This window comes from Balaenoptera acutorostrata, chromosome 8 (genome assembly GCF_949987535.1).
Source record: "Balaenoptera acutorostrata chromosome 8, mBalAcu1.1, whole genome shotgun sequence".
Taxonomy (NCBI): Eukaryota; Metazoa; Chordata; class Mammalia; order Artiodactyla; family Balaenopteridae; genus Balaenoptera; species Balaenoptera acutorostrata.
The window spans coordinates 66,410,939-66,430,925 of NC_080071.1; the positions used below are offsets into that span (position 1 = coordinate 66,410,939).

The 19,987-nt window shown below is 42.5% G+C and overlaps 1 protein-coding gene across 1 annotated transcript; it reads right to left on the reverse strand.

Annotated features, from left to right (window-relative positions):
• Nucleotides 1–11,211: 11,211 nt before the first annotated feature.
• Nucleotides 11,212–13,603, reverse strand: LOC103017309 (gamma-crystallin F). The gene is made up of 3 exons (XM_057551382.1): nucleotides 13,595–13,603; nucleotides 13,272–13,514; nucleotides 11,212–11,485 (listed from the first exon to the last, which is right to left on the reverse strand). Exons 1-3 carry the CDS (start codon nucleotides 13,601–13,603, stop codon nucleotides 11,213–11,215), a joined length of 525 nt encoding a protein of 174 aa, XP_057407365.1. The 3' UTR covers nucleotide 11,212.
• Between the last annotated feature and the right edge of the window lie 6,384 nt (nucleotides 13,604–19,987).

The window sequence follows — 19,987 nt, forward strand, 5'->3', positions numbered from 1 at the left end:
GTGGTTTATCAAACCCCTTCCTCCCCAAATGAAGGCAGGATTGTCATGGAGGACAAACCACTATTGTAACTGGAAGTGGGGTTCTGGCTGCTCGCCGCTCAAAAGCCAATAAAGAGGCAAGATTGGTGGAAAGGAAAGTTTCCTTTGTTTTGGATGCCAGCAACCGCGGGGGAGGGCGGACTCTTGTCCAAAGGCCGACTCCCCCCGTGTCCCCCCAGACAAGCAAGGGGCAAGAGCCTTTACAGACGGAGGGAGGGGGCTACACGTAGAAACAGCACAGTCAGCTCTGACCGTCATGTTGAAGTTGGAAATGCAGTGGTCTGACCAGCATCATCTTGATTGTTTTAAGTACAGTTCATCTTCAGTTCCAGGATTGGTTTGTTCCCATTTTCTTGAGGTTAATTCTCAGAATTGTGGCAGCTTATGTCATGACTACAATCTGGTCATCACGTAGTTAAGTTCTTCCACCTGGTGGGGCTTTTAGTATCTATAAGACAGCTCACAAGCTCACAGGATATGGCTCAGAATATTCTCCATAGCCCTTGAGGAGGAGCTAAAGGTCCTTGACTGTGTTTGCTGACTGAACTATGATTATTCAGTCTTGTTGGACTGTCTTCCTTTGTTTCTGTATTTTCTCATTTCTCTGATTAAACTTATTCGTGGGCTGAAGTTTTTCCACAGACAAAAGGCAGGCTGAGGACACGGGGGGCTAGACCACAGGGTACTGCTCCGTTTCACTATGAGGCCTGCGAACTCCCTTTCACTGTGGGACCCGTTGGCAGCAGGGACCCCCCCAGTCACACCCTCCTTTATGGTCTTGCTGGAGACCTTGTCTAAAATGACGGAAGCTACTATAGCCAGTCTGGTTTCATGAGTGTTACTTTTCAGTTTCAAAGATCCCTTTTTCCTCTGTTTCCAGTCCTCTAGGTGGGACGCTTTTCCCGCCTCTCCCTCTGCCTCTTTTCTCCTCATTTTGGATGAGATTACAAGCTTCAAGTAAATTATTGCTACAAATGGCATGTCCAGGAAATAGTATACAGTTTCCCCTTGACCGACACAGTTTTGAACCGCTTGAGTCCACTTCTACATCGAATTTTTCCCATAAACATACAGTTGGCCATCTACATCCACAGGTTCTGCATCCAGGGCACCCAGTTTCAACCAGCAGTTGGTTGAATCTGCAGATGCCAAACCCGCGGATGAGGTCGGCCGACCGTGCCAGCCTTTTTATAGAAGGGACTTGAGCATCTGGGCATCTTGGTATCCCCAGGGACTCCTGCAACCCATCCCCTGCAGATACTGAGAACCAACTGTACATGTTTCTGACTCTCCCAACCGCCCCCCCCCACCCAAGTCTTCCTTTGTCAAAGCGTGTCCTTATCCTGCCGGAGGCAGTGCTGTATAACCTAATGGTGAACTGCAAGGATTCTGGAGTCAGAGAAATCCGGCTTCAAAATCCTGGCTCTGCTCCTTCCATTTGTATGTGACGCTGGATTAATCATTTAACTGTTATGAACTGGTATCCCTGTTAAATGCAGATACTGCCAGTACCTAACTCATATGGCTGCTGTGAAAAGATTGGAACAAGCAAATGGATGTGAAGTGATTGGCACTGTGCCTGCCATACTGGAAACGTAAATGTTGTCAATTATTATTGGCTACATGGCAGAGAGAAACATTGTCAAAGTAGCAGGACAGCCTTCCAATGCTGTTGTCCTTTCAGCAGCTGCTTGATCCCTGGTCACTGATGCGGGAGTTATATTACACAGAGCCACCAAGTCAGCTTTCCATGTCTGGATATATATTCCAGATGTTTAAAGAATTTCAATATTTTCCTGTCATAAAGCATCAGCAGAGACTCGTCTGAACAGTGCCAATTAAGTCTTATCTCTAAAATTATAATAATGTGTATTATACCTCATGGGGAATTTTTTTGTTTGCTTCTGAGCTAATGGAGATATTAAAACTGATAGGTCCACTGAGGAAGTGGGTAGGGAAGAGGCTGCTTCCCACCAGGTCATCATGTTAAAAAGCTCCCTGTAGGGCAGCAGTTACAATGAATCCTCACCAGCCCAGGACAAGCTGAGACATAGAGGTTTAAATGGTTCCAGCTTCTGTCATTAGGATCACCATTGGGTTGGCGCCTGTGTCGCTCCCTTTTATTTTTTTAGTATTTTCTTATTTTCTGGTACCACAAAATGTTCCATACTCATATTTATTTTCCCTGCTCCTGTCTTGGAATTAACCACTTCTCCTAGGAGCCCTGGTTCCTTTTATTGGAGAAGGGTGTTAGATATAAAGAAAAAACATGCTATTGTTTTCCCTACACCACACACAATACTCCAAACGCTCTGTACTCTGGTCCCCAAATGTGTGGAGGTTCCCCCCATCCTCCGCATCAAGCAATTCTCCAGCACCAACTGGGTGTCATACAATATAACTCAATTTTGACACTATCTACCCAGAGATAGCATCAGATCCCGTGGGTTAAGGGCTCAGTCTTACAAGACTGCCTGTATCCTCTTCAGATGGCAATCGCATCCAGGTTATCAACTGTGCTTCTGACCTACTGGCTATAAATTGGAGGTTCCCATGACCTCCTCCTTGAATTTCGTTAATTTGCTAGACTGTCTCAGAGAACTCAGAGAAACAGTTTATTTACTAGATTACAGGTTTATTAGGAAAGGATATATATATATTTTTTATTTAATTTAATTAATTTATTTATTTATGGCTGTGTTGGGTCTTCGTTTCTGTGCGAGGGCTTTCCCCAGCTGCGGCAAGCGGGGGCCACTCTTCATCGCGGTGCGCGGGCCTCTCACTATCGCGGCCTCTCTTGTTGCGGACCACAGGCTCCAGACGCGCAGGCTCAGCAACTGTGGCTCACGGGCCCAGCCGCTCCGCGGCATGTGGGATCCTCCCAGACCAGGGCTCGAACCCGTGTCCCCTGCACCGGCAGGCAGACTCTCAACCACCGCGCCACCAGGGAAGCCCAAGGATATTTTTTAATAAAAGGACTTTTAAGAGGTTTTAGTTTTAATTTGTTTAAGGAGTATAAGTAGTGGTTTAAAGAAAAGACTTTTGCTAAAAATAGCTGGTGATAAGATCATGGCTATTAAACTCGTTTCTTTCACAGGAAGTGGCTACTCTTTTGTTTCTGAAAATTTCTTAGGACAGGTTTAGTATTCTAAAGAGTCTAAAGTTATATGTCATTTGTTGTCACTTAAAAATCTTGGGCAGAACAGCCAGATGGAAGAGCTGCACAGGGCAAGGTGTGGGGAAAGGGGCTCAGAGCATCTATGCCCTTGCCTGGTGCATAACTCTCCCAGCACCTCCACATGTTCACCAACCTGGAAGCTCTCCAAACCTCGTCCTTTTGGGTGTTAAGCAGGCTTCACTCCATAGACATGGTTGGTTAAATTACTGACCACCTCTCCCTTCCCCACAGGTGGCTGGTGGCAGTGGCGCTGGATGTTTCAAACTTCTAATTACAGGTTGGCCCCCCTGGCTACCAGTCCCTGTCATTATGGACTTTCCAAAAGTCACCAAAGTTCCCAGGACACAAAATGAGACAAACAGGAAAGCAATCGTTGTTCCTGGAAAGGAAAGAATCAATAACCAATGGGTAGCCCCAAACCAAATTCACGACAGTCACAATTCAAAGAACTAATTCTTACAAATGGCTTTCTCCACTAATCTGAATTTGTAAAGGAAAGGTCAAATTAAGCCTATGTAAACGAATATTTCCATTTGTGGTTCATTTGCACCAAACTGAACCCAACTGACTCCTACTTTCCACTAGTTATTCCTAGAAAGAATTTCTAGATTACTTTGGTAATTATAATCATCTATTCTTATAAACCTCTTAGAGAAGAAAAATATGGACCTATAAAGAAAAACGTTTACAAAAGGGAAAATAAGGTTTTGTCCATACTTTACATCTGTGAATAATGGATAATACCTTACAGAAGAAGAGGATTTCTTGGGGTCATCCAGGGACTTTGGAGGCATAATTGTTCATATCTACATATTCAAGCCTCCCCTTGTAGCAGATATCTGTTATTTTTGTCAGCCCAACATCTCTTCTCTTTGAGAACTGCTCCTCCACATGTAGAGCTAGTAATCCCAAGGTCCTATCTCCCCAACACATGGTGGTCATGTGACCAAGGCTGGCCAATTAGAACACGCCACCCTCTAGGAAGCACTCATGGTTCAGGGCTGGCAACTCACCCCTGCAAGACTAACAGGAGTCCTTTTGAGAGACCTGATCTAAATGTTCAGGGAGAGAGATGGGGATTTTGAACACTAGTGATCTGGTAATCCTGGATTCCTGTGGACTATCTCATGGGGAAAGCCTGTTTAAGGATGAAGCCCACACGAAGGAAAGGATATCATTGCTTGAACCCTTGAATACATTTCGGCGTGACAACAGCTGTGACTTCCTAGTTCTAATCCTGTTTCAGTTTAAACTCTTTTGAGTTGACCATCTGTCACTTGCAACAGAAGGCATCTACTCCACCTCCCTAGAATCGGATAAATAAACTCCCATGAGTAAGAAGGGATGCTCAGAGTTAAGTTCAATTCTCACCTGCACAGAAACCCTCTATTATTCGGTGGATGCCTGAGCCCCTCAAGGAACAGGATGGTCACTACCCTGTGCCTATTACATTGCTGCTATTTCTACCTACTTTAAAGTCTTTTTTATGCTGAGCTGATAGCAGTCTCCCCATAAATTATACCCATTGCTGTTGCTTCTGTACTGGACTCAGAAAATTAGTCTGGGCTCTTTTTCACATGGGATCCTTTTAAATATCTGAAAATACTTTTTCTCTACAGTTCCAGTAGTCCCAGTTTCTTTACTCTTAGGAGATGGTTTTTAGACTCTTCACAATTCTGGTATCCTCTTTAGAAAATGTGACGTTAGTAATGATACCTTTACAATGTATTGCCTAGAAATGAGAAATTTATTTGACTAGTTTGGAGAACAGTAGATCTATTATTTCCTGTATTCTAGGTACTATAGCTCCCTTACATACTCTTATAATTACATTATTTTTAGCCAAGCTTTGGGTTTCTTGATAATTTTTAAAAGTCCACAACAAGTACAAAATACAATACTTAGGACAATAAAAAGATAAATAAAATGTAACAACAATAGTTAACATTTAATGAGTTACTATATGTCAGGCATTTTATAGCACTATGTTATTATTTACATCTTACAAACGCCCCATGAGGTGGCTTCTATGATTAGCCCCATTAGGCAGCTGTAAAGACTGCAGTTGAGAGGTTAAGTGCTTGCCTGATGTCTCACAGCTAGTGGATGGTAATGTTAGTATCTAAGTTTGATTCCCAAAATTAGCTCTTGAGAATTCAGGAGCAATGCTTCTAACAGAAAACCAGCTAGAGGGTTCTGGTAAACTGTAACTGTGAACGCTGAAGCATTTTAAAAGTTGTAATGATTATTAGTTAATTTAAATTTGTTGAGTTGAAATCTGTTGTTGCTGCAGCTTTTTTTTTTTCCCTAGTGCTGCTGCTTCTTAAAGGCAAAATTGAGTACTGTGAATCCTTGAATGGAGGATTATAATGGAGGATGAAGGGGGAAAAGAAACATTTTAAATAAAGCCTGATTAAGGGACTTCCCTGGCGGTCCAGTGGTTAAGACTCTGCCCTTCCAGTGCAGGGGGCGCTGGTTTGAACCCTGGTTGGGGAACTAAGATCCCACATGTGTGGTGTGACCAATAAATAAATAAATAAAAGGGAAGTTCTTTAAAAAAAAAATAAAGCCAGATTAAGTAAGTATTAAAGAGGAAGAGTTTCCAAGAACAAAGGAGGTGCAAAAAGTGAGCTGTAGGACCTGGAAACCATGGTGAAGGATCTGGTGAGACTTAGTTTAGAATGGACTAGTCTGATTTCAAGGAAAGAAAAGAGGTACAACAGGGTTTATCTTATTTTCCAAGTCAGGACTCTGAGAGGGTGAGGCAGGTGGCCACAAAGTCTGAGTAGGGCTCTGGGATCTGGGCTGATTTGCAGCGGTCCCCTTTCATGTGGTACGTGTGGTGAAAATTTTCCGGAACTCTTAACAAAGCCCAAAGGCTATGAGAACAGGAGCTATATTTATGCGCTCTATCAACAGTTCCCAATTCCCACCTTTGAGACCAGCGTAAGCTGGCAGTGGGAGGATTCAGGCAGAAAGACAAACATCGTTTGGAGGATACTGCTCAAAGCAGCCTCAAGACGCAAGCTTGGGTGTTATTCTAAAGAGCCAAGGGCTTCCCTGGTGGCGCAGTGGTTGAGAATCTGCCTGCTACTGCAGGGGACACGGGTTCGAGCCCTGGTCTGGGCAGATCCCACATGCCAAGGAGCAACTGGGCCCGTGAGCCACAAGTACTGAGCCTGCGCATCTGGAGCTTGTGCTCCGCAACAAGAGAGGCCGCGATAGTGAGAGGCCCGCGCACCGCGATGAAGAGTGGCCCCCGCTTGCCGCAACTAGAGAAAGCCCTTGCACAGAAACGAAGACCCAACACAGCCAAAAATAAATAAATAAATAAATAAATAATAAAAATAAAGGAAAAAAAAAAATAAAGAGCCAAGGTCGTGGCTTTCAAATGCAAGGATGGGTAGAGGAACTGCCCTACACACTGCTCATCATGTCTGAATACACCTAGATTGATCTGAGACATTTTAAGACCAGTGGGTTATGAACAACCATATATGTCTGTAGATACTGAGAGAGGGATAGAGACACAGAGGAAGTCAGCCAATGACATGTGGCATAGCTGTCTCTGTTTTCTAAAAGAGATGAATCAATATTCTGGTAAAAGAACTACTCATATACAATGGTAAGAAAAAATGTAAAGGATGTAAAAAAGAGTTGGTTGAGAAATCATAAGTATATAGGTGTTGAGCTTGAAGGTGAAAGTGAAGGAAGTATTTGAACAAGGGTATGGGATCTATCTTACTCATGAACTCAAAGTTTCATAAATTAGAAATGGATCTGTCGGATGTTGCGAGATGGAGAAGGCATAGGCTCTGAGAAAAGGCACAAACAAATGCTGGATTCCCTTCTCCGAAGGGCCACAGCCACTCCGGTGAACATAGACCAACCATCATGCCTTTCTTCACCTTCTCTTAGGAAATGCCTATGCTGTGTCACAAAGCTCTCAAACACTGCTATTTGAGTACAATTTACACTTACTTAATAAGCTCTTCGGCTAAGTTATAAGTTTACCTTGCCTACACAGCATAACAGTATATTTAAAAGGTGCAAAATAATCTCTTACTAATTGTGATGTTGGGACAAACTTTTAAACCATACCTGCCTTCCTTCTGGTGAGCACTGGGTGGTGCTCTCATCTAAGAGGAAGGAAATCTAGGCAGTTGTGCACCAGGCCTCTGTTGCTCTACTTACCACAGCTTCGAAGTCCTTAATCTCTCTCTCTTAGTAATTCTAAATGTGGGTGCACAGGCACCCTGGTATTTTTTGTTTGTTTGTTTATAACAGCTTTATTCATAATCACATTTATGTTCAAACTGAAGGAGATTTATAGATGTATACAGGGCATCCTGGTATTTTTAAGTATTCATTACAATTTTCCAAATTTCCTTGATGAATCTGTATGTAGTGTTTTTTAGTATAATGGGCAAAAAATTAAAAGTGATATAAAACAATTAGATTCCACTTCTCTAATTATATTGGCATTGTTCCTGCTGACGTCAATGTTTCTGGATGTATCTGGTCTGAAGAACTAGCTAAAAAGTCATTATGTTAAAAACAAAAACAAAAACAAAAAACCTCTGTTTATTGTTTAAAATTTTATTTTATTATTTTTTTAAATGAAAGATAAAACTTTTATTGTGTAAGTCACTGAACTGTTGGTGCTCTTTGTTACAGCATTTAGCTTTCCCTGACCCATACATTCTTCTTTGTCTTGTGCTCTTAAAGCTGGAGTGCACCCCAGGCTTCTCCACCTACACTCACTCCCTTGGGCATCCTGTTCAGACTTATAACTTTCAGTACCATCTACCCACCAATGACTTACAAAAGTAGATCTCCAGCCCAGCCTCTCTCCTGAACTCCAGGCTAGTATAACCAGTTGCCTGGTTAACAATTCCACTTAGATGTTCACAGACACCTCAAACTCATCTTGTCCAAAATGGGACCTCCTGGTTTTCTTCCACAAACCTGCTCCTCTGCAGTTCTCCCTGTTTGGGTTGAAGGCAACTCCTTCCTTCCAGTTGCTCAGACCAAACCTCTCTCTCACCTCCACATTGAATCCAGCAAGAGTTTTTGTTGGCTCTGCCTTCAGAATATGTTCAGAATCTCACCACTTTTCACCTCCATAAATGCCACACCCTGTCCTGAGCCACCATTCTCTCATCGCTAGTATCTCTCTGTTTTCTTCCTCTCCCCTTCCTCTTTCTTTTTATTTTCAAGTTTCTTCAAATAACCTTAGCAACTAATCCTAACAGAAGCAACCCGTATCCCCAAATAATGTATTCAATATTCCAGTTTTGTTCTTAGAGAAAAAAAGTTGTTTTTTAACGAGAGCTGGAAGGGCCGAGGAGAAAGTAACTAATTTAAGAAGTTATTGGAATAGTTTTGATGAAAGGTAATGTGAGAAGGAGTGGCAGTGAAAATGTAAAGGTTTTAAATAGCTTGTGTTGATTATTACACAACCACCTTTTCTTTTTTTTAAAGCATTTATTTATTTTATTTATTTTTGGCTGCGTCGGGTCTTCGTTGATGTGTGCGGGCTTTCTCTAGTTGCGGGGAGTGGAGGCTACCCTTCGTTGTGCAGTGCGGGCTCCTCATTGCGGTGGCTTGTCTTGTGGAGCACAGGGTCTAGGCGAGCGGGCTTCAGTAGTTGTAGCACACGGGCTCAGTAGTTGTGGCTCACAGGCTCTAGAGCGCAGGCTCAGTAGTTGTGGCGCACGGGCTTAGTTGCTCTGCGGCATGTGGGATCTTCCTGGACCAGGGCTCGAACCCGTGTTCCCTGTGCCACCAGGGAAGCCCCTACACAATCACCTTTTCCAGTTCACAGGTCTGAGTAGGCAGCTAGCTTCGGCCTCTTGGAGGAGAACGGGGTCACATTGCTTGTGGAGGAAGCAGCAGTGTTAGCGTTTTGTACTAACGCTTCTCCTTTACTGGTTTTTGCTTATGTGGATTTGAAATAATTTTGCTTGTTCCATTGCTCTCCTTTTATTTTTGAAAATGCTTTTGGCTTTAGAGCTCAGGTTCTAGATGCTGGTTCTGAGCCTACTGACAATATCACTTCTGTCTCAGCCAAGGTCTGATGACTAATGCTGTTTCCCTCCCAGATCTGGCCTTAACTATCAGACCACCTTCTCTCTTACTTCTCTGGGCTCTTCACACTTCAGTCAACACAAATTAGTCATTGTTTCCCTTGTATGCGCCATGCTTTCTTCCCTGTGGGACAAGATTAGTTCATGGCATTTCCACAACATTTATTTCCATTTCTCCGAAATCCATAGAACTTAATAATAATAATGATAATGATGATGATGATAATAATAATCGTAGACAGTTGGTGAGCACTTACCGTGTGCCAGGCACTGTACTTAATGTTTACAGGCTTTATATCATTTTAACCTCACACCATGCAAGGGAGGGACTTTTACTATCCCTATTATACTGACGAGGTACACTCTGCCCAGATCCTTTCAGGCCTTCTTTCCAGCTCTGAGTGCTCACGCCCCAGCCTCTGCAGGCTTTGCTGCTAACGCTTGCCCTGCAACCTTCTGACGATTGCCACTCACCAGCCAGTGAGGACTCTGGGAGTTTTGTATCTCCCTTGCCCTGTGATCAATGGCAAAGGGGACTGTTGGCAGATAACCAGCCCCCAGATCCTTTGCCTCCAGGCAGGAGAAACTCGGAGGTATGATCCATGCTCTGAGGCTCTCCAAGGGATCCGGTGAAGTTGGCATTTTCTTCCCCATCTTGCTTCTCCAACTCCCTCACCTTTCCTTGTGGGAGCACTTCCCCATAAGTCACTTTTCCTGAATCCTTGGTTCATGATCTGTGTCTGTGGGAACCCGATCTGATACTCTTGCCTGGCTCATACAAGATATAGTTGAGATTCAAACTAAAGCAGTCTAACTGCAGTCATATTTTAGAGTTCTAATCCCTTTGTTATATTGCCAGTCATGTCGGTATGACAATCTGTTTCAATCTCTTTTTCCTAGCATTCTGTTAGAAATTTTACCAGAAGAATTTTGGAGCCGGATCTTTCATACTTGATAATAAGCCAGATCTTTGATAATTCTCAGTGTGGTGGTGGGAATTCAAAGTCGTTCCTAGGGATGGATGAAGTTGCAGCAGGAGCGTCTCAGACACTCTGACAGTATCTTGGGCTTCCTCCTCAATGCTCCCACGGCTGTGTAGACATACATGCCACAACCATGCTGCTGGGATAATTATTTTAAAAATTCTGTTGGATATTCTGCTCCCTCACTAGACTGTAAGCTCTTGGGGACAAGGACCCAGTTCTGCTCATTGTTGTTTCCTGGTACAGAGCCCAGTGTCTAAAAATGGAGGTGTTCAATCTTTTCGGATGTAATTCTGTAGTACAAGAGACTAGATTTAGAACTGCAGTTCTTAAATTTCATTTGCATATGAATCACCTGTGGGGTGGGGTTTAGGATTCTGTCTTTTAACTGGTGTCCCAGGTGATTCTGTTGCAGGTGATCCTCAACCCATGACTGACACTTTGAAAACACTAACGTACAAGGTCCAGATACTCAGTAATAACTAAGGAACACTTACGTTGTAAGTTCTTATTATATATCAGTTGCTTTGTGCCTGGCATCGTTGTAAGAGAATTACGGCTATTAACTTAATTAAGCCACATTTGATTACTATGAAGAGAAAAGTATTATTACCCCCTGTTTTACAAATTAGAAAACTGAGACACAAAAAATGTTAAAAGTGCTAACTTGCTCCATTGCCTATAGCTAGTAAGTGGATGTGGACCCAGGCATTCTGGCTCCAGAGCCTGTCCTCTTAACTGCTACCCCACACCACCCTTTCCACTGATACATGTAAGAAAATCCACATTATTCCCAGCTTTATTTTTGCTGAGCCTTTCTTTCCAAGAAATCTGAAAGGAAAAGAAAGCTACATAACTGCAGGAGACACACAGGAAATATTTTATTCGCTTCCAGATGGAGAAAACGGTAGAGTAAAAATATTTCAATAGAAATCCACGGCCCTCCTCAAGGAGCCCACTCTGGCATCCAGGGCCCCCCAGTCGTGGTAGTGCCTGTAGTCTCCCGGCCTCAGTAGGTACTGCCGCCCCCGGTAGTTGGGCATCTCGTAGAGGACCCACCAGCCCTCCAGCACGTGGAGGGAGTGGATCTCACTGAAGTGGAAGCGGTCGCGGAGCGAGGAGCAGTCTTCCGTGAGCTCCACCATCTGGCCTCGGTAGTCCTCCCGCTCGTAGATCCTCAGCCGGTGGGAGCTGGTCTGGGTTCAGCAATCAGCAGATGGGAAGAGTCGGAAAACCTAGCCTTTAGCAACCAGTCACTCACACCGCTGGGGGAATGGGCATCTTTTTAAATCTTTTCTATATCAAAGATGACAAATTAAAAAGACAGCCAACAACAGGGCCACTGGGTATAGTTGGGTAGATTGTACACTGCCAAACTGAAGAGGGGGCCATTCACATAGATCAAGATATGCATGGTGCTCCATAGTTTTCTAGGGCCACAACCTACATGAATCATATTCAGTACCTACTTAGTACCATTCTTAAGTGACAATTTTTATATATAATTTGTGCTCTCCCCTTTATAGACTTAAACGGTGGTCTGGAGCTCTCCTTGGAGGATATAAAAATAATTAGATATTAAAATAAAAAGACAAATCTATCCCTGGCAAAAGGCATTATTTTCAATCTCGATAGCATTAGAAGAGGCTGGGGAGAGAGGAAGTGGAATTGCTTTCCCCAAAGTGAAGCACAGATGGTGGCAGTCCAGCCCAGGCAACTCCTTAATCCCTTCCTTTCTGCTTTGAGTCCTGCTGTTCTAAAATCCTGAAAAGCAGGAGCCATCATAACGATTAGCTTTCAGTTCTCACCTCTAATATATGGTCTGGCAAAACACTTTTAGGTAATTAATAAAAATAGAAGCTCAAGATCATGAAGGAGGCCTGTCTAGATCAATAGATTATAAAACCTTTAGAAAAATGGAAGGGCACGCTGTCAGTCCTGGGCAAATCCTGTCTGTCTCTTCCAGAGCACTTGTTCTTTTATCTGCTTGTTCCTTCCCAGCAGGTATGCACTCAAGTCCTTCTTCCTTCTTCCACCATTAAATCCTCGTTAGGAAAGGTTCTCATAAGCAATTCATTCTGAGGTATAAAAAACTGCTAATAAGGTATCTTCCATGGTTTGCAGAGGACGCACATGTGCGTTATCTAATTTGATCTTCACAACAGCCTGACACACATAGAGCAACCATTCTAAGTCTTTTCTTCTTTTATGAGAAACTAATGACTAGAGCTTTCCAGCTGTAATCAAAGAGTCAGGGCTGGAAAGTGGAAGCCCAGATTTCCAGGCTCCTAATGCCAGTCTGGGTCCTATCAAGGCTTTCAGCCCTCTGAGGGGGTTTCAAACTTCCCCAGAGTGGTACATTTTCCACAGGACTCTGTCATAGGCAAATTAAAGCATCCCTAACTGTGGAATTCCAGGCTACTTGGGCTTTACTTGGGTAGCAGTGGGCTTTGCAGGTGCTACTGGAATCACATTGTTGGTTATTTGTTTTGCCTAATCAAAAAGCAGAACTTGAGGGACCCTTGATGTTCATAACGGTTAATATTTGGAGGAGGGGGTGGTTTGCCAGGTGCTGGGCAACCTCCTTTTGACCTCATCACAGCTCGATGAACCAACTGCCCTTATTAACCCCGCTTTACAGATGAGGAAGGAGAGAAGTAGCCCAATAACTAGCCTAAGGCCACCTGAGTGTGAGGAGTTCACCTGTTGCTTATTCCTCAGCGGTGGCACAGACACTCTAACACCGTGCACCACTTTTGCCCTGTAGAGGTGAGTTTAATTTTAGCAAAGGAGAATACAATTTCAATTAAGGGCATTGCATCACTCAATTTTTCAGTGGAAAGAAACCTTAAAGATATTAATAAAGGGAAAGAGAACCGGTTAGAGCCAGCAAAAGAAGGCCACCGTCCTGCAGCCTGACCACTGCGTCTGGAGCACTGGTGTGACCCGAGGGCACGGCAGGCCCAGGGGAACCGGACTCACGTGGGGGATGAGGCGGCAGGAGCGGACGGAGTCGTTGAGGCCCATCCACTGCTGGTAGTCGGGGTAGTCGCCGCGCCGCAGGAAGTACTGGCTGCCCGAGTAGTTGGGCTGCTCGTAGAGCATCCAGCAGCCGCTGTCCACCCGGATGGAGTTGCAGCGGCTGAAGCAGGGCTGCAGGTTGGAGTGGTCGCTGTTGCACTCGTAGTGGCGGCCCTGGAAGCCCCGGTCCTCGTAGAAGGTGATCTGCAGGGAAGGGAAGGACAGGGCTCAGAGGCCTGGCCTCCAGCCCGGCTGCGGGCCCCTCCCGCCGGCGCGGGGCTCACCTTCCCCATGGCTGCTGGATGCGGGGACGCGAGTTCAGTGCGGAGGGGCGGGCGCGCGGGTCTATATAGCAGGAGGGCTGCTGCGTTGGCAGGAACGACACAAAAGGGGCCCCCGGGTGAGGAGGATTTCCTCTCTCTCTTCTATATAATGACGGCGGGGGTGGGCGGGGGACTTATTGTATGTTTTCTCTTAGACTCTCCAGAGCTTTCGAACTGATGACCCGCGTAAAACTGTCACTTGGTGCCTCTGGGGCCTTTAAATGAAGCCTATTCAGGAGATTGGAAGCGAGCAAAAGCGCCTAACCGGGTTAATACTTGCAATGAAATATTTTTTAACCTTATTGAATTTCGAAATGATCTCTTTTTGGGGAACAACACCGGGTAGTGACCGGGTCAGAGGTCAGGATGGGCTCCAGCGGGAGGCGTTTAGATGAGAGAGCATTTCCCTGGTGTGAGGATGTGGGACGTGGGATGCACCTGCCTTCTCCGCAGGACGTCTGAAGGAGGATGGGATTCTCCTCTAAGAGGACCTCCTACCAGCCTCCCCGCTGCTGAGCGGGTGCAGCAGACAGCACACCCGAGGAAAGGTGATGGGGGTTGGACCCCAGGAATCCCTGTGTAAGCACCTGGCTCGGCTCTGCTCCCTGGAGACTGGACCAGGGCCACCTCCCGACTCAGCCGCTACCTCTAGCCCACCGGCAGGAAGCCCGCAACTTTGGAGTTCATGAGGGGACTAACGGGTGGTTATTACTCACACCGTGACTTTTCATTTAACCAATAATTTTGCAAACCTGGTGCTAAGGTTAATTAGTTCTAGCTGCTGACAAATTCAAGTTAACATGCAAATGTAACAGATTTAAAATCCTACAATCTTGGGAAGATTCTGCCTTCTGTACCTTCCCCAGCCCTGGGCAAGCCTGGTTGCTCTCTAGTTAATGCTCTGGTTCCAGGGGCTGCAGGCTTCCTTCCTTCCCCCCCCCCCCCCCAACCCCCGCCACGTCCATCCCCCCAGCAGCTTCCGGTGCTCCACTCTTTAGAACAGGATTTCACAACCTCATACTATTTTGACATCTTGGGTCAAAAAATTCTCAGTTGTGAGGGTGTGTCCTGTGTATTTGAGGATGTTGAGCAGCACCCCTGGTCTCAACACTCTAGATACTATTTGCATTCCTCTCAAGGTTGTGACAACCAAAAAATATTTCCAGACATTGCCAAATGTCCCCTGGGGGAGTGAAATCAACCCTGGTTGCAAACCACTGCTTTAGAAGGAGCTAGTCCTCAAACAGATATAACCGTGATACACGTGTCTCATTCCTTAGTTTGGATTCTTGCTACTTAAGTCTAATGCTAATAAAATTGTTTGCCCTGAACAATTTTATTTGAAACACATAAATTTAATAAGCCTTATTCACAGTCTTTCTTTTAAAAATTCTAATTTTATAGAAAATTGGAAACTATAGAGAAGTAGAAAGGAGGAAAAAATTAAAACCATAGTACCGTATTTTAAAGATCACTGTGGATGAATATTTTAAGACCTCCTTTCAGTTCTGCAAGATGAAAAAGTCCTAGAGATCTTTGCACAAGGACATCCATATAGTTAACACTACTGTACTATGTGGTTAAAAAATGGTTAAGATGGTAAATTTAATGTTATGTGTTTTTTATCACAATAAAAAAGACACCTCATTCCTCCCCTGCAAAAAAAACGCTCTTAATTTTCACTTCTTTGATCTAATACTTTCATTTCTAAGAATTTGTCCAAAGGAAATAGCTAAAGGTACATGAAAATATTATGCACAGTGGCATTTTATCAGACCACTGTTTATAATATAAAAAATTAATGGGAACATATGTATATGTATAACTGATTCACTTTGTTATAAAGCAGAAACTAACACACCATTGTAAAGCAATTATACTCCAATAAAGATGTTAAAAAAATTATATACAAATAAAATGTCCAAAATAGGGCATTAATTAGGTAAGTTATAGAACATCTCTTTGATGAGATGCTACACAGCTACCAAAAATCATGTTTTCAAAGAATTTATTTAAGGATATGGAAAATGCTCACCATATGTTAAAATTTTAACATGAGTATATTATACACTGAAAACTACAAAACATTGCTGAAGAAAATAAGACATAAATAAATGGAAAAACATCTTGTGTTCATGGATTGGAAGATTTAATATTGTTCAGATATGAATACTTCCCAAAGTGGTCTACAGATATAATGCAATCCCTATAAAATTCTAATGATATTTTCTGTGGCAGTAGAAAAACCCATTCTAAAATTTATATAGAATCTCAAAGGATCCCAAATACCTCAAACAATTTTTGTGTGTGTGTGTGTGAAGCCATTTTTAATTTTTATTTATTTATTTAATTTTGGCCTCACTGAGAGGTTTGCAGGATCTCATTTCCTGGACCAGGGATTGAACCCGGACTACCACAGTGAAAGTGCTGAATCCTAACCACTAGACCACCAGTGGACTCCCCCAAAACAATCTTGAAAAAGAAGAACAAAGCTGGAGAACTCACACTTTCTGATTTCAAAACTTACTACAAAGTTTACAGTAATCAAAACAGTGTGGTACTGGCATAAAAATAGACATACAGACAAATGGAATAGAATAGAGAACACAGACACAAACCCTTACACATATGGTCAAATGATATTTGAGAAGGTTGTCAAGACCATTCAATGGAGAAAAGACAGTCTTTTCAACAATGGTACTGGGAAAACTGGATATCCACATGCAAAAGAATGATGTTGGACCCTTATCTTACACCACATACAAAAACTAACTCAAAATGATTAAAGACCTAAATATAAGGACTAAAACTATAAAACTCTTAGAAGAAAACATAGAGGAAAATCTTCATGAGATTAGAATTGGCAATGATTCCTTGGATATAACACCAAAGCATAGGCAATAGATCAATTGGAGTTCATCAAAATAAAAACTTTTGTGCATCAAAGGAGACTATCAACAGAGTGAAGAGGACACCAATGGGATGTGAGAAAGTATTTACAAATCATATATGATAAAGGATTGATATTCAAAATGTATAAAGAACTGCTATAACTCAGCAACAACAATAAAACACCCCCCCACCAAAAAAAAAAAAACCAGTTGAAAAACAAGGCTTGACTAGACACTTCTCCAAAGAAAATAATACAATGGCCAATAAGCACATGGAAAGATGCTCAACATCACTAATCATTAGGGATATGCAATCAAAACTACAATGAGATACTACTCCACACCCATTTGGATGGCTAGTATAAAAAGCAAAAGCAAAACAGAAAACAACAGGTTTTAGAGAGGATGTGGAGAAATTGGAAAGCTTGTGCATTGCTGGTGGGCATGTAAAATGGTACAGCTACTGTGGAAGACTGTATGGTAGTTCCTTAAAAATTAAACATCAAATTACCATATGATTTAGCAATTCCACTTCTAGGCATATACCCGAAAGAATTGGAAGCAGGGACTTGAACAGCTATTTGTACCCCAATGATCATAGCAGCATTCTTTATTATAGCCAAAAGGAAGAAACAATTCAAATGCCCATTTAGGAATGGATGGGTACACAAAATGTGGTATATGCATAGAATGGAATATTAATCAGCATTAAAAAGGAATGAAATTTTGATAAATGCCACAACGTGAACAAACCTTGAAAACACTATGCTAAGTGAAATGAGCCAGACACAGGACGAATATTATATGATTCAATGCATTTGAGATACCTGGAATAGTCAGATTTATAAAGAAAGAAAGTAGAAGTGTGGTTACCAGGGGTTGGGGGAAGGTGGGAATGGGGAGTTATTGTTTAATGAGTACAGAGTTTCAGTTCGGGATGATGAAAAATTTCTGAAGATGAATAGTGCTGGTGGTTGCACAATTATGTGAATGTGCTTTATGCTGCTGAATTGTACACTTAAAATGGTTATAATGGTAAATTTTATGTTATGTATATTTTATTACAATTTAAAGCATCTTCCATGAGCAACAAGAAAAAAGGGAATCAATATGAATTTTTTCAATATTAATTTCTTGATTTCAGTAATGCTACTGTGGGTTAGGACTCCACGCTCTCACTGCCGAGAGCCCAGGTTCAATCCCTGGTTGGGGAACTAAGATCTCACAAGCTGCACAGTGCAACACACACACACACACAAAATCTACTGTGGTTGTAAGAAAACATTAAAATGGGAAAACTCCTAGTGGTTGAAAGGGAATTAAAAAGCATTTAAAACAGTTTATTTTAACTTACTTATAGTCCTCTTACTTTATAAGAAGGGAATAATATAATTAATGTCTTAAAATTTTTTTTTACATTTCCCTTCTTGGGCTTTCTTCCTCTTTCTCCCTTTATTCATTCCATTCTGACTATCTTACACCACCAAAGCTTACATTCAAGAATTGATAATATTTCAAGGTCCTCTTTAATCCTGGGAATTAGTGCTCTGGGCACAGTTGTTCTGTAGGCAAAGCTTGTTGCTTGATTTCCTTCACCCAACCTTCCTTGTATATTGCCCTGCTTGCAGCTAGCAGCTATGGTTTCCAGGGACACCAGCTTCAGGCTGATGATATGGTGGGAGATGGACAAAACTTGGGGCCCTGACAATATTGTTGAGCTGCTGAACTAACCATTCCTAAATTCCGTGCTACCCTAGGACTTCCTATCATGTGAGCTAATAGATTTCCACATTGTTTATCCATTGCTATGGTGTTTTGGCTACTTTCAGTCTAATGTATGCTAACTGATTCAGATCCATTTTTGGCCAAAGGATTGGGGTGAATTCTGATCAAGCTTTGGAGGATGAGTAGCTCACTGGGTAGAAGGTGGGGAAGAGTAATCTGGGTGAGGAAAAGATGTGAGCAAACTCAGAGAGGTGTGAAAATGCTTAACGTGATTGGATGACTTGGATGAGATGGAGTAAAGGACAACTGGGGTCAGGTAATAAGAGAGGAAGTAGATAGGCTGGGGCCAGTTTCTTGAAAAAGGTAGAATTTTTCCCTGTGGGCAGTGGAGCAATATCAAAGGTTTTTTTTTTAATATCAAAGGTTTTTAATCAGGGAAATGACTTGATCAAATCAGTCTTTGAGTACAAACGTAGTCGCCACTCCTCCTTTCTAAGATTCTAGCAATGAGAGTGCAAGTAAGAAAACAAGCAGTAGAAGAACTAAGGTAAGTGAATATAGTGTTATACTTCCCTATAACCTTACACAGGCAATATACTAACACACACAGATATACACACATATGGAGAGTATATGTATACAGTTATATAAATATATATAACTGTGTGTGTATCATTTGTGCATTTATATAGACAGAGAATGCAGCTTTGGATTATCCTATATATTTAATTCAGTTCCAAGTTGGTTGGTTGCTTACCTCATGGTAAGAATCTGTAAGCTGGTGCTGTCGTTATTTTGACAAGCATCTTCCTGATTCCACAATGGAAAATCACTGATTTTCTGAGCTGTGAGTTCTGAATTCTGATGCCACTTCTATTATTAACTGTTTGAAATTAGAATTGAACCTTAGTCTACCTTACATAAAATGAGTGATCTAGGTTAGATGATCTCCAGGTCTGAAATATGTTAAACACCATATTACTTCATTGTGCTATAGTGACTTGCTTTCCTCCCTCCCTCCCTTCTTCTTCTTCTTGGTGGGGGGGATTTTCCATTATGAATTTCTTTGAGACTCTGAATAAAGTTCTAAACAGTCACCTCGGAAAAAGTCACATATACTCTGTGTCAGCTAGAAATGTGTATTGAACTACAAGTAAAAGAATACCCAATGGTGGTGTCATAATCAAATGTGGGTTTACTTTACTCCCATTACAAGAAGTCTCAAGGTAAAGGGTTGCTGGCATTGTGTGATGGTTAATTTTATGTCAACTTGACTGGGCTAAGGGACGCCCAGATAGCTGGTAAAACATTATTTCTAGGTGTGTCTGTGAAGGTATTTCCGGGAGAGATTAGGATTTGAATCAGTATACTGAGTAGAGAAGACCATCCAATCTGTTGAGGGCCTGAATAGAACAAAAAGGAGAAGGAAGGATGAACTCCCTCTTCCTTCTGCCCTCAGACATCAGCACTCCTGGTTCTCAGGCCTCTGGACTCAGACTGAATTATTCCACCAGCTTTCCTGATTCTCTAGCTTGCAGATAATGGGACTTCTCAATTTCTATAATCACATGAGCCAATTCCTATAATAAATCTCCTCATCTATATCTATATAGATCCTATGGGTTCTGTTTCTCTGGAGAGCCCTGACCAATAAACATTGGTTCAGGGGCTTGACCACATCAAGGCCAGCATTTCTGAAACTGTGACATTTCCCTCGTACTTGTCACCCCTTGAGTGT

Bases quoted from the DNA above. Each gene is read 5' to 3' on its own strand.
- LOC103017309 (XM_057551382.1), bottom strand. The intron at 11,486-13,271 runs GTGAGTCCGGTT...TGCTGAACCCAG, and splicing joins CCTGCCGCCTCATCCCCCAC to ACCAGCTCCCACCGGCTGAG.